Here is a 15,068-nt window from a genome sequence, read left to right on the forward strand (position 1 = left end):
CATACAATTCATCTCTTTGGATAAGAGTGAAAAAGAAGAGTATTTGAAACTATTCAAACACTGAGTAAAGATGAACGTAGACTTGGGAAAGGACAGTATATTCTATGTACAGGTACACCACCAATTTCCCAGCAACTGATAGGCCGTCACATCCTTAATTCCGGACAGATTTAGGAGAGTGCACTTGTTTTTAGTTCAAAGGTAACTTCATGGTTTACTGAGATGAGTATGGTGAAGGATAGACACAAAATGCTGGAATAACTCAGCATTTCTGGAGAAAAGGAATAGGTGATGTTTCGGGTCAAGACCCTTCTTCAGACTTCAGACTCAAGGACTATGTTCCCGATTGCTAAAATTGATCAATACCTTTACAATACTTTGCCAATACAAAATGGCTTTAGTTAAAGGATTCCAATAAGGGCTTTACAGGAAGACATCACAGCAAATTGTCTGTTTAGGTGACTGCAAGCAAGACATCCTAATTATCAGAGTAAGTAAATCCTAATTGCCACATATACCCTTTCTAGGTAATAAAATCAAAAATAAAAACAATATTTCCAAATCGGCAACACAACAATTCTCAATACCTCAAAGGTTTGATACATAAACATGAATCGAATACTAGATCACAACCCACAACCTCATGTATGTACCCAAATGTCTAAGTGAAAATGGACAGTTTGTTACACTTGAGTTTGAGCTCTCTGTGTGCATCCCTCTTGTCTCTCGGCAACTGCTCTCATCTCTGGGTTGTTGAAGTTGGGGATGCAGCCGAGAGCAGGGAAAGAAAGGAAGGAGAGAGATTATGTAACCTGTGTTGGTCCAACAAAATGAAAAATCCGGCAAGGTTCTGGAACCAAGGGTGCTGGAAAATTGGTGGTGGACCTGTACTACGTGGGTAGTAGTTGGCAAGGACAGAGGTCACAAGAGGTTTTGGTTTATTTTAAGGAAGAGGATAGTAATGAGAGAGTTGAAGAGGGCATGGCCAGTGGATAAGAGCTAATAAAGGAACCAGGAAGAGAAGATGGATGGTTATTATGAGACAATAGGTCCGAGGGAGCAGTTGGTGATTCTCATGGACAGCATAAGCTCTGAGATGACATAAAGAAGGGAAGGCAAGGAACTAAGCAAGAGTATATTGGCTGAGACATATGTATGGGTTGGAAAGTGAAGGAAAAGTAAAGCTTTAGAAAGCCAGTATCAATAAAGCTTTTCAGGAAACTATCAGATTTTTGCAAAAAATGTTAATTAATGTCTTGAAGGGAGGAAATTCCTATATTCTCACCCAATCTGGTCAACAGTAAATTGGGTGTTATGTGATAAGGCCAGGTAAGTCTTTTGATATATCAAACTACTATAATCTTCACCACCCAGACTGCAATGGCTCAAAAAAGGAACCTTTGGGATATTTAAAGATTAGAGGATTGTCTGCATTGGAGGGTGTTAGCTATGAGGTTGAGCAAACCCGGATTGTTTTATGTGAAGCATTGGAGGTTGCGGAGAGACCTGATAAAAGTCCATATTTTTCCATTGTACAAATTCATGAGAGACGTTGGTAAGGATTGATATTCAGAATATTTTTCCCACTGTGGAAATGCCACATACTAGATGGCATAGCTTTAAGGTGAGAAAGAAAATTTAAAAGAGATGTGCAGGCAGGTGTTTTTAATTTATAGTGGTGGGTTCCTAGAATGTGCTGCCAAGTGTGGTGGTTGAAGCGGATAAGATAGTGGTATTTAATAGGCTTTTAGGCGGGCACATGGATATGGATCAAGTACAGGTAGAGGAGATTACTTTAACTTGACATCATATTTGACATGGACTTTGTAGGTGTCGGGCATGTTCGTTTAGTATACATTATTATGTTCTATGTTCCATAGACATTTAAACATAGACCTTGCCAGCAATTCTCAACTTCCATGAGAAGCAAATAATAATTTTAATCAAAATTTCCAATTGGCTGTGTACTAAAATATTTGCTGTAGATTGTAAACAGAGTACACCATCTTAAGTTTAGAAATATAGCATAGAATCAGGCCCTTCGGCCCACCGAGTCTGCATCGACCAGAGATCCCCACACACTAACTTTATCCTACACACATTAGGGACAATTTACATTTTTACCAAGCCATTTGCCTACAAACCTGTATGTGTTTGGACTATTGGAGGAAACTGGAGCATCCGGAGAAAACCCACGTAGGTCATGGGGAGAACGTACAAACTTCATACAGACATAGAGTCAGGATCGAACCCGGGTCTCAGGCTCCGAAAGGCAGCAACTCTACTGCTGCACTACCGTCCTACTCTTTCAATAAAGTTCCTTATATCTGAAGAATGTCTACCAGACATTTTTTTTAATTAACCTAAAGCTTCACAGGAGGAGTCTTATAAATGTTGTCAATATTAAATTTTGTGTCAACTACATGATTCATAAACATATTCCGTCTAATTTTACCTATCCCACACAGCAAAAAGAACCAAATATAATCAGATTAAATTTACCATCAATTTTTGTTTTCTCTAAATGTGTTTGTTTAATGATTGAACAAACTTTCTGCTTCCAAGAGCTAATGCATTGTCTGTTAGAGAGAAAAGAAAAAACTTCAGTTCAGATCCAGTGAATTATGTGTAGGTTATTGGAAAGCAGGAGTGCTCATGGATTAGAAAACAATTCTATCGAGGAAATTACTTTCCATGTCATTCCAGGATGTAAGGAGAATTAATAACTCGTAAACATATTGAGACAGAGATTAAAGTTGGGAATGTCAATGCTCTTACTTTCTGTTAGGTTGACTAGATAATGGAACATTCCTGACTATTGACACATGCATCTGACACAAGGCCAGTCTACTGTGAGGAGTATTTAAAACATGTTTCCTTATCACTTACTCCAAAATACCACATTAGATGGCATGATTTTAGTTATATATATATTTTTTTTTTTATTGACATAAGAAAATTGGGATATTTCTCTTCCCAGGTACTTGAAGTGCAATGAATCAAATTGATTTGCAAAGTTGTAGGTGACATGGACTGCTAGTGGTGGCAGCAGGGTTGTTGATACTCATGTTCCCCTTGCAAGAAAATGCAGATGCTGGTTTACACAAAAAAAGACACATCAAGCCTCCATTCTTCAGCAACCACTAACCACTCAGGAGGTTAATTTTAAAGCTTGCATATATTTTAATAGTTCATTAGTGGTTGCTGAAGAATGGGGGCTTGATGTGTCTTTTTTTTGGTGTAAACCAGCATCTGCATTTTCTTGCATCAACTCTTCTGCATCCTCTACATCCTTGTAATGCAGTGACCAGAACAACATAATATACTCAAAACTTTCCTAATCATTGTTTTATGCTGTTACATTATGACTTGTCAACTTTCTATTTAATACCCTGACCGATGAAATCAAATATGCCGAATGCCGTCTTTCCCACTCATCTACTTGTGTTGCCATTTACAGGGAACTTCGGACTTGCACCCCAATATCCCTCTGTACATTAATGCAAATAAGGCAGTGGAGGCCAATTCACTAGATGTTTTCAAGAGAGAGTTAGATTTAGCTCTTTGGACTAATGGAATCAAGGGATATGGGGAAAAAGCATGAAAGTGGTACTGATTTTGGAAGGGCCGAATGGCCTATCACTGCACCTATTTTTCTATGTTTCTAACATGGATCCTGCCATTTACTGCCTACCATCCTCTTACATTTGACCTCTCAGAATGCTGAAGGAACTCAGCACGTTGTATTTTTGCTCAAGGTTTTATGCAGGCTAGGACTTTATTCCTTGGAGCACAGGAGGCTGAGGGGTGATCTTACAGAGGTGTATAAAATCATAAGGGAAATAAATGAAGTGAATGCACAGAATCTTTTACCCAGAATTGGGGAATCAAGAACTAGAACTTAAAGCACACGGTATGGGGGTTCAGTATTGATGTGGATAGAGAACTGGCTGGCAGACAGGAAGCAAAGAGTAGGAGTAAACGGGTCTTTTTCACAATGGCAGGCAGTGACTAGTGGGGGTACCGCAAGACTCAGTGCTGGGACCCCAGCTATTTACAATATATATTAATGATTTGGACGAGAGAATTGAATGCAACATCTCCAAGTTTGCGGATGACACGAAGCTGGGGGGCAGTGTTAGCTGTGAAGAGGATGCTAGGAGGCTGCAAGGTGACTTGGATAGGCTGGGTGAGTGGGCAAATGCATGGCAGATGCAGTATAATGTGGATAAATGTGAGGTTATCCACTTTGGTGGCAAAAACAGGAAAGTAGACTATTATCTGAATGGTGGCCGATTAGGAAAAGGGGAGATGCAACGAGAGCTGGGTGTCATGGTACACCAGTCATTAAAAGTAGGCATGCAGGTGCAGCAGTTAGTGAAGAAAGCGAATGGTATGTTAGCATTCATAGCAAAAGGATTTGAGTATAGGAGCAGGGAGGTTCTGCTGCAGTTGTACAGGATCTTGGTGAGACCACACCTGGAGTATTGCGTACAGTTTTGGTCTCCTAATCTGAGGAAAGACATTCTTGCCATAGAGGGAGTGCAGAGAAGGTTCACCAGACTGATTCCTGGGATGTCAGGACTTTCATATGGAGAAAGACTGGATAGACTCAGCTTGTACTCGCTAGAATTTAGAAGATTGAGGGGGGATCTTATAGAAACTTACAAAATTCTTCAGGGGTTGGACAGGCTAGATGCAGGAAGGTTGTTCCCGATGTTGGGGAAGTCTAGAACAAGGGGTCACAGTTTAAGGATAAGGGGGAAATCTTTTAGGACCGAGATGAGGAAAACATTTTTCACAGAGAGTGGTGAATCTCTGGAATTCTCTGCCACAGAAGGTAGTTGAGGCCAGTTCATTGGCTATATTTAAGAGGGAGTTAGATGTGGCCCTTGTGGCTAAAGGGATCAGGGGGTATGGAGAGAAGGCAGGTACAGGATACTGAGTTGGATGATCAGCCATGATCATATTGAATGGCGGTGCAGGCTCGAAGGGCAAATGGCCTACTCCTGCACCTATTTTCTATGTTTCTATGTTTCTAGAGGACACAGGTTTAAGGTAGGAGGGTAAAGATAGAATAGGAACCAGAGTCTGCGGGATGTGCCCCCGGGGGAACAAGGGCTGAAGAGGGACATTGGATCATGGGATGACTGGAATGGAGGTGATCTCAGTAACGGGCTTTGTCACCAGCTGCAGCTGCGACTGTAAAATGGCCCCAATATTGTGCCTCCTGCAAATTGACTCATTGGGCTGTTCTGTGCATACTGTACTGACCAGGACAATTGTGCTCATGTGTGTGGATAGTCCTGCTGACCTGAATGCAAAAAATGTTTTTCATTGTACCTGGTACATGTGACAATAAATATACCACCGAATCATTGAGTGGCAGCTTTTGCACACTGAGGGTGGCAGGTATATAGGACGAGCTGCCAGATGAGGTAGTTGAGGTAGGTACTATAAGAACATTTAAAAGACACTTGTACAGGGACATAAATAGGAAAGATTTGGCAGATCAGGGCCAAATAAGAGCAGGTGGGACTAGCAAATGATCATGCCATTTTGATCGGCATGGGCAAGTTGTGCCGAAGGGCCTGTTTCTGTGCTGTATGTCTCTAGGAACACAGCAGGTCAGGCAGCATCTGTGGAGGTCAGTGGACCGATGACATCTATCCATTTCCCCGCCACAGATGCAGCCTTACCCGCTGAGTACCTCCTTTGTTTTTTTGTTCAAGAGTCAAAAGTCAAGAGTGTTTTATTGTCATATGTCCCAGATAGGACAATGAAATTCAAGCTTTGAGAGGTGGATTGGGGGAAGGGATAGAAGTGACTATAATAGGGTTTGTGGCACTGTGCGTGGCTGCAACCATTTGTTTGTGCTGGAATCTACTTTGGAGATCACCAGGGTTCTGGATCAATTTTTTAAAAGGAGGAAGGGCTGAGGAGAGGAGAAGGGTGGGAGAGTTCGGAAACGTCCATTGATTTAAATGTGCCACGCATCTTCCACCCTTTCTGGCAGGAGATTCCAGGCAGTGAACATGTTCTGGATGAAAAATGTACACGGCTCTTATCCACTTGGACCGGTTACCTCAAAGCTATGCCTCCTCTTTATTCAAGTCTGCTAAGGAAACAAAACACACCACAGTATTAGATACTAAGAGAATGATTGACAAGGGGTTAGAGCTGGGAAGTGGCGCTGAGGTAGCTGCTGTTTATTGCATATGCTCTGAATCTTTCATCAGATGGGAGCAGGTGGTGAAGCCAGCGGGAGGGCAAGTGAAATCTTACCCAGCATCCGGCGACGGGAATCGATGCGTCGAGTCTGAGGGTGGATCTGAAGCGCTGGTTCCGGGAAGGTTTGGCTGAACACAAAGTATCGGCTGAAACCATGGAATGACTGTATCAATGTGAGCCGGCATCGGTCGGGTGTACGCACATTGACAGGCTCACACACATACACACAGTGATAACCAGTGAGGCAGGGGGGCTAGCATTAGGCAGAGCACCTCAGCAGCGGCGTTGTGTGTTCACACACACACACACACACACACACACACACACACACACACAAGTTACTGGACTCACCACAAAGTTTTACAGTCAGGTTTCCTGGGAGAGGGGCGGAAACTCTCCTGTGGTTTTCTGCACCGAGCGGGTGGGGTTAGAGGGAGGGAGGGAGGGAGGAAGAAGTAGAAACGCAGAAGTGGGTGGAATATATTGGTGACACAGACCGGCTGCGATCATTCTGCTTATGTTGGACTTTAAAGTTTGTTTCCCGCCAGGATCCCGGGTTATACTAAGGGCAGAAGGGATGGAAAAAACCCCCACCGATTTAAAGGGGCAACGCTGCGGCTGATCTGATGGAAAGTTTAACGCCTGCGATTAAGGTTTCGCTTCGAGGAGGTGGGGAGGAGAGGAAAGGAGAGAGCCTTTTTTTCTTATTTCGAGCAGTTGTGAAAGATGCCGAGGATGAGCGGTGCCCAGCCGAACGGGGATCCCCGGCTGCTCCCCCGGTTCAGTCCGATGCTTCCAACCAAGCGGTGCCAAGGGCGAGGAATTGGCCAGCAGGCCGATCAGCTGGATGCCTCTGATCGAGAGGAGACGCGCCTCCCGATGCAGCATTTCGACGGCCGGCGGCCCCAGGCCAGCGCCCCGAACAGCGGCTGTAGCCCCGGGCGGCCGCGGCGGACAGCCCGGCTCTCCCCGCCAGGTAAGCGGGACGTTTCAGTCATGGTGGCGGCCGCTCCAAATCCATACTCACTGATCTCTTTTAATGGTTGCATTCTCTGTATTTTTGCTCGCAGTCTCAAATTTATTTTGTATTTGTTAATATAAATTAAGGTTCTAGTTCTGATCCACAAATCAATGTACGTCTGTCACTGTTCCCCACTTTCTGTATGAAGTAAGGGAGGATGTGTTTTAATAGACATTAAAGTTTGAACTTCTATTACCAAGTCGGGTGTACAGTGAAGTGCTGGGGTTGGTCAGGAAATTTCCAGGGGCTCTTGTTCTTGGACATGCTTTTGTTGGCATTATAGATATTTTTTATTCTATTCCTGGAAAAGAAATAGACCAACCCATGTTAGTTTAAAAAAATACAATAATTCAATCCACGCCACTCCTCACTCCATCCTCTCCCCAAAGCTTATCATATATTTGCCTCCATCTGCTCTCCTGCTGTTGAGGAAGCTTGGATTTCAATTCATAGCCGGCAGCCTTAATGTTTGTGGGAGCAAACATTACACATTGACACTGTTGCTGCGGCAGAGTTCAGGTTGTTGAGATAACTGCCACAAAAAAAAGTCCTCCTTCCAGTTCCTTTTGTACGCAGAAGTTAGAACGGGGTCAGTAAATTCAGACTTAGGATGTTAATTAAATAAATGCTCTAATTAGAAGGAGTAGTTTCAGCAGAACATCTCCACGGCAACTTATTTTTGTCTGGGCGAATACAAATTAGGGCGGTGTGGGAATTGAAGAAATACGATCCAACGGAGGAATTAGTCGAAAAAAAAGAAATATATATTTTCAAGGATGTAGTTAAGCCATTTCCAACTTCAACTGTCAACAGAGTCACTTTTGATAGTTAGAATAAGTTGTCAATTCTGGTTGCTTGTTTATACATAGTTAACCAATTATATAAAATCAAAGTGTTGGAAAATACTCAGTAGCTCAGGAGATATTTGTGGAGAAATTTTAAAAAACGAGTTAAAAAAGATTAGCTTAATCGGAACTGGCCATTTCAGCAACAAAAAAGATTCTGACAAATGGGAAATTGATGAATTCATTATTGATTCCTGAGGGCTGCCAAGTGCCGCGATGAAAGATGAATTGCTGCTTCTCAAGCCGTGCTGGGCTTCACTGGAACAAGATGCCAAAGTGAGTGGAAAGGAGAATTTAACTGGCCATGACTGAAAGCTCAAGGCTGCCCATGTGATGCGTGAGAACACTGCCCAGTCTATCGTGGGCATTGACCTCTACAACATTGAAGGGATCTATAGAAGGCACTGCCTCAAAATGCAACCAGCATCATCAGGGATCCCATACCACCCTGGCCACGCTCACATTTCACTCTTGTTATCGGGAAATTGTAAAGTCAAGGTTCTGGAGCAGCTTCTTCCCAAAAACTATCAGGCTGTGGAATACTATGAACTCCAACTAAACTTTGAACTACACTAGCAAGAACTAGTAAGAATTTGATTGTTCTGTTTCGGTACATAAGGCAATAAAATACTGTTGACTCCTGACTTTGAAATTATTATACAGTTGGCTTCTCTTATGTTGAGGGAATGCATCATGAGCACTGAATGCTGTATGACAGATTGGAAGAAGTACAAGTGAAATGTTGCTTTGCTTGGACGGAGAGTTAGGGACTGGACGACGGGTTGGTCATGTTAAAAGGGTAGGTGCAACATCTCACAGTTTCAGCATGTAGTTTTGTTTTTGTTCTCTAATTTTCTTGATTTAACTATTAAGCAGATAGCCCCCAAAATATTATACCACCTGGATAACCTTCTCACAGGCATTCATTTATACACTTCACCTTCCCCCTCTCCTCAGCACTAAACACACATGTTTTCTCACTTCTCCAGCTCGACAAAAGGTCATTGAGAGTTAATTCTGTTTTACTGTCCACTGATCTGTTGAAGATTTTTGGCATTCCCTGATCTTTTTTTCCGATTTCCAACATCTACAGTTTTATTTTCATTTTAAAATAAATACAAATAAAAGTAGCCTTCTTCTTGCTACTGCCTGACAAAGAGATGGACATTTCACAATCTTGGGTGTTATATTCCACTACACTGATTTTTACAGATTATTTCCATCACATCATGAGATGTGTCTATTTTTTTCTCCAAAATTGCCTAGCGTTGTGGACCCAGCCCAGTCCATCACGACCAATTTCCTTTCTGTGATAAATAAAGTTTTATCGTATCATATTGTATCGTAAACCAACCTCCCTCCCATCGACTCCATCTGCACTTCACCCTGTGTCGGCAAGGCCACCACCATAAACAGGACGAGTCTCACCCCGGTCACTCTCTCTTCTCCCCTCTCCCATCAGGCAAGAGGTACAGAAGTTTGAAAAAACATACTTCCGGATTCGGAGACCGTTTCTTCCCAGCTGTTTTATTCCATAGCATTAGGTATTGCAAACACTGAAGGAACTAACTTTTTTCATTCATCAACATCATAATCGGGAGTAAAATAGATCTGGAGGAAGCAAGTTTGTAATATATATTACTTCAAACACAATTGGCATTAAATGAAATAATAACTACAATGTATACTATGGTCATGTGTGGAAGGATGATAGCTTTGTAATTTGCTGTAATTAAAAAACAATAGGATATTTATTGTTGAAAGTTATTTAAATATGAAGGATTTATTTGTGGTGATTTTGCTTGGTGATTTAATTTGGGTATTTTGGGATGTCCGTCATGAACAAAAATAATTCTGCTTCATTAATAAAAGCAAAAATTGGTGTTTATTTTGATGTTCCCCTGAGCTGAATGGCATGGGCCATGAGCTAATATGTTTTTCTTACCCATTCTACCCCCTGACATTATAGATAGTGCATAGACTCCGAGGAACACAGGGCAGCTATATAATAACATCCTGTTGCTATAGTAATAGTCAGCTGCTGCGAGACACAACTTCCAGAGGTGTGTGATATCTTAAAAAAATATATGATCCACATTTAACCTTTTTAAACTCTATTTTTTTTTTTTCAATTTTCCATTTTTATGGGAAGCTGACATTTAAAAAGTAGCCTGAAAATTGCATGGGTATGGAGTACTCCAGTGGGAGAAAAGGAGTAGCAGGAACTTTGGCCCAACTGCACTATTTATAAATGTCTGTTCCGGAAAGCTGTGATCATGGAGCCTACAGAGGAACATAAAGGCCAACAGGATCCCATCCTTGTAGCTGAAAATGTTGCAAAGTGCACAGTGACATGGACACTGAGTTATTAACAATTGTTCTGGACACTGCATAATTTTATCATGGCAGCCAGGATTATTAAGAATAATTAACAGTATTTAAAATACATGGAATGGAAAGGTTTAGAGTGATATATGGGACAAACGCGGGCAAATGAGAATGGCTCAAATGGACATGGTCGGAATGGACAAGCAGCGTCAAAAGGCCTGTTTTTGTGATTTATGACTATGACTCTCAATAAAGCTGCATCTCATTCATTTTTTTATCATGATTCTGCTATATTAATGTAAATACACTCCTGGATTTCCAATGTCAGGGAAGGACAGCTCCCAGTCCTTCTCTATTCTGGTGAAAATATGATCACAGGTACTGACCAATAGCGAATGACACTGAAAAGATTAAGCAATCCTCCTCAGTTAGAGGCAGTTAATGAAGAATACTAGCTACCAATATCCACAATGTCCAATGTCCACAATGGGGTAGAGACAAATCAGACAGTACTCTCTCTAGCTTATGGAAGAACCATTCAGAAGATTGGAGATAAAGTGTTCCTGGATCTCGTAGTGCATCCTTTCAAGGTTCTGTATCTTCCACTGACAGATGTGGGGAGGAGAAGGAATGACTGGGGTGGGACATGCTTTTCTGAGGCAGCATGAAGTGTAGATGAAGTCAATGGTGGGGAGTCTGGTTTGTGTGATGGACTCGGCAACATCCATAACTCTCTGCAATGTCTTGTGGTCTTAGGCAGAACTGTTCCCAAACCACACTCTGATGCACCCCAACAGTATGCTTTCTATGGCACATCTGTAGAAATTTGTAAGATTCATGCTCCATCCAATCTCAAATGAAGATTTTTTTAAATGTAAGAAAATAAGTGTTCTAAACATTTTGTCCACTAGAGTGTATATTGTGTAGAGCAAGGATTAATACTATTATTTTCTTTGTACATGCTGTTCTTCCTCAACAAATTTACACCATGGGGCATGATTTCCTAAAGTCACTGTTGTTTCAAGGTTTTGTTAGTGCGTGGGTCTCAAAAGGAAGCACGAAGTCCAGTGTTTTGAGAGGCACCTTTTATTATGTTCCTCCCGGTTGTAGGGAAGACCAAACAAGAGAAAGATGGCACCCAAACCTCTGCCTTTAAACCCTCTGGCTAAGGGCCGCCTCCGGACTGAACCACTCCCGTGCCGAGGGGTTCGACAGTATGATGGCACGATCCTTGGGAGCCGCCACAGGACCCCCCCCCCCCCCAGAACCAGAGGCACGAAACGCACCGGCGGGCGCACGACTCGGCCGGCCCACGTGCGGAAGTCAGCCGATCGTGGGGCTTGCGGAGGCATAGGTGGAGGGACAGGTCGAGGGACCGGCGGAAGGACAGGTGGAGTGACAGGCGGGGGGAGCCGTGAAGGGGGGCGCCCTCGAGGCCGAGGTTGGGCAACCAGCACCGGCTGGTCAATGTCCAGGTGTGCCGGCTTTAAACGGTCAATCGACACTGCCTCCGGCCAGCCCCCCATGTCCAGGACAAAAGTCGACTGCCCGTGTTCCAGCACCCGGAACGGGCCCTCGTACGGCCTCTGGAGTGGCGTCCGGTGGGCATCACGGCGCAGGAAGACGTATGGGCAGTCCCTGAGGGCTGATGGCACGTGTGGGCGAAATATCCCATGGCGGGACGTCGGGACGGGTGCGAGCCTGCCAACTCGCTCGCGAAGGCGCTTTAGGGTGGATGAGGGCGTTCCCTGTGGCGGCTCCCAAGGGTCGTGCCATCATACTGTCGAACCCCTCGGCACGGGAGTGGTTCAGTCCGGAGGCGGCCCTTTAGCCAGAGGGTTTAAAGGCAGGGGTTTGGGTCTTTCTCTTCTCTCCATCATGACGCCAATGGAGCGTCGGGGGTCACCAATGTAGTGCGTGGGTCTCAAAAGGAAGCACGAAGTCCAGTGTTTTGAGAGGCACCTTTTATTATGTTCCCTCCGGTTGTAGGGAAGACCAAACAAGAGAAAGATGGCACCCAAACCCCTGCCTTTAAACCCTCTGGCTAAGGGCCGCCTCCGGACTGAACCACTCCCGTGTCGAGGGGTTCGACAGTATGATGGCACGACCCTTGGGAGCCGCCACAGTTTCAAGTTTTCTTGGATTTGCTGGCTGAGATATGAATATGTTTTCCTTAATCTGCTTTCCTGCTGTATAATTATAAATTAAAATCCTTTTTACCTCAGCAGCAGATTCTTGCCATAATTTATCTGATGCATTCACTTATATTCAATCAAAAAGCTATGTGCAAGTCAACATGAATTTAGGGCTAAATTTGTAGTCACAGAGATGGGAGAGTAACACGGTTAATGTTTTAATAATCAGAAATAATTTAGACAAATTTGACAGGCACATGCAGCTCCTAAAAATGTAGCCAAGAAGTTAATGAAATGTGAGATAAACTTCACCAGCTGAATGGTCTGTTTTGAGTAATGGAGTCGTACAGCGCAGAAAGGGCCCTTCGGCCTAACTTGCCCATGCCAACTGTGATGCCTATCTGCACTAATTCCATTTGTCTGCACTAGGCACATATGCCTCAACTACTTACATGTCCAAGTACCTGTTTCCATGTCTTTAAAACATTGTAATTGTATCTCTATCACTTGTTTGGGAAGTTCATTCCATCATCTTCTGTGTGGAAAAAAATGATCTTCAAATCTCCTTTAAATTTCTCCCCTCTCACTTCAAACCCGTGGTCTCTAATTTTAGACTTCCCCTCATCCAAGGGGAAAAAAACTCTGATTATCCATCCAATCTCTGTTCCTCGTCATGTTATAAACATCAATAAGGTCAAATTTATCCTCTTGCTTCAGGTCGAATGATCAGCTGTTTATATTCTCAAAAGTGGCTCACGGGTTAAATCTAAAATGCAACTTCCCTTCAGAAAGCAGTCTGAAAAATGCTATTGATTGCAAATAAGTACTTGGATTTTTCATTAGAGAACCAGAGGGCATTAGTTTGCATTACTGAGAGCATGGTGCCCATTTAAACCAGGATTGAGCTCCTACTTTAATCCCTCCTCAGCCAGACTTTTGTTCACATCCAGAATGAATACACAAATGTTTTCCTGACCTTCCTCAATGCTCCATAAACTTGTTTTGAGGAACCCTGCAGTCTGAATTCTATCCTGTACAAGTTGTGCTTATCCATCGCACTTCTACTCTCATTGTCTTCCCCGGCCTTAAATTTAAATAATTCACCCTTGTGTTTAAATTTGTTCATAATTTTATAACTATAAAAGCTACCTCTATAATTCTTTCACCTCATCTTGTCAAGATGTCTGCATTTCCAGGAACCTTTTGAAGCCCATTTCCACATCTCTGTTAATCTCTCCATCTTTTCTCTTTTTCTAAACAGTATTTATCGACATCACTCTGTGGAGCAATAAAGTGGCCTGGGACACATGACCTGCAGCAGTCTGTTTTATGCAGCAAACAAAGTCAATGTTATCGTGTGGGGGGAGTCAGTTTAAAGAGTGGATGAGATGGAAATGACAGATTATTTTCCCAATAAAAACAGGGGGATTGTTAAAAAAAAAACACAGTGAAGGAAGGAATGTAATGTACACATTTTGTGTAAAATTCAATCCCAGTATGTACTCTGTTGTCACTCTATGCAGCCTTCCTTTTTGACGGGTGAAATACAGCTTTTTCAGTCTTCCTTCCTAATTTATTTCAATAGCTACTTTGTTTTTACCTGCTGCATCTATGAATGGGCTGATTTTTATTTTGTCTACATATAATTTTTCCTGAATATCTTGTCATTTAAGTGACATTAATGTACCGCTAAATGACAGAGCAATTTAACAAATTAAAATGCAAATGTGCAAAAGAGCATTTGAAATTAATATTAATTTCAATCTAAGCACTTTCAGAACAAATAAACTTTATCTTTCATGAACTGCTGTGGGAGAAAATAAGATCAATAATGAAGATATGTTTTGCAAGCATTTACGTTAATTTAATTGTTGTAGTACATGCTCTCTAATGGCATAGTAACTCAGTCAGCTGTGGTTAACCAGAATGAGATTGCACATCTGAAAAACAGATTATATGTGCCTGTACTTTTGAAAATGTTCCTGTAACACAAAATGGTTAGATTTATTTTATAAACTTGGATGTATAATAGTTTATGTGCAAGTCAAGTGCTTGGATTTTTGATTTTTGTTTGGACAAGGATAACTAATGAATTTCCCAGACCCTTTCCTATTGAAACCTTTTGAGGCTTTGCATGCAAAAGTTGTGGTAATGTGATGCAGTCCTTTCCTCGATCAGTACCTTGATTGCCTTTGGTTTCAGTCAGGAAAGCAATTGTAGATTTAATTTCAATTCTAAGTTGGTGTAACTTTTAACATTTCTCACTCTACACTTAAGAAACTAAACAAAAATGGTATGCAGGTGAAGAATTTAACTGCACCTTATATTTTCTGACGAAAATTTATAATCACATTGACAAGACTGAAGTTGAGGGGATAACCTATCTAATATGTTTGAAATGATTAAGTATTTGGGTGTGATACAAAGCACCTTCAGCGGTACTGAATGGAAGGTTAATGTTTGAGCAAAGCCATTCAGGTGTAAAATCAAGAAGTATGTTCATCAAAA

The 15,068-nt window shown here is 42.2% G+C and overlaps 1 protein-coding gene across 1 annotated transcript in view; it reads left to right on the forward strand.

The window, feature by feature from the left end:
* The first annotated feature begins 6,687 nt into the window (after nucleotides 1-6,687).
* The window catches only part of rnf44 (ring finger protein 44), a 144,266-nt gene continuing 135,885 nt past the window's right edge, over nucleotides 6,688-15,068 (forward strand). The window contains exon 1 of the mRNA XM_033029484.1: nucleotides 6,688-7,207. Coding sequence (XP_032885375.1) covers nucleotides 6,958-7,207 — 250 coding nt within the window. The 5' untranslated portion in view covers nucleotides 6,688-6,957. The remainder of the gene's footprint in view (nucleotides 7,208-15,068) is intronic.

Source organism: Amblyraja radiata, chromosome 11 (genome assembly GCF_010909765.2).
Source record: "Amblyraja radiata isolate CabotCenter1 chromosome 11, sAmbRad1.1.pri, whole genome shotgun sequence".
NCBI classification, from domain to species: domain Eukaryota; kingdom Metazoa; phylum Chordata; class Chondrichthyes; order Rajiformes; family Rajidae; genus Amblyraja; species Amblyraja radiata.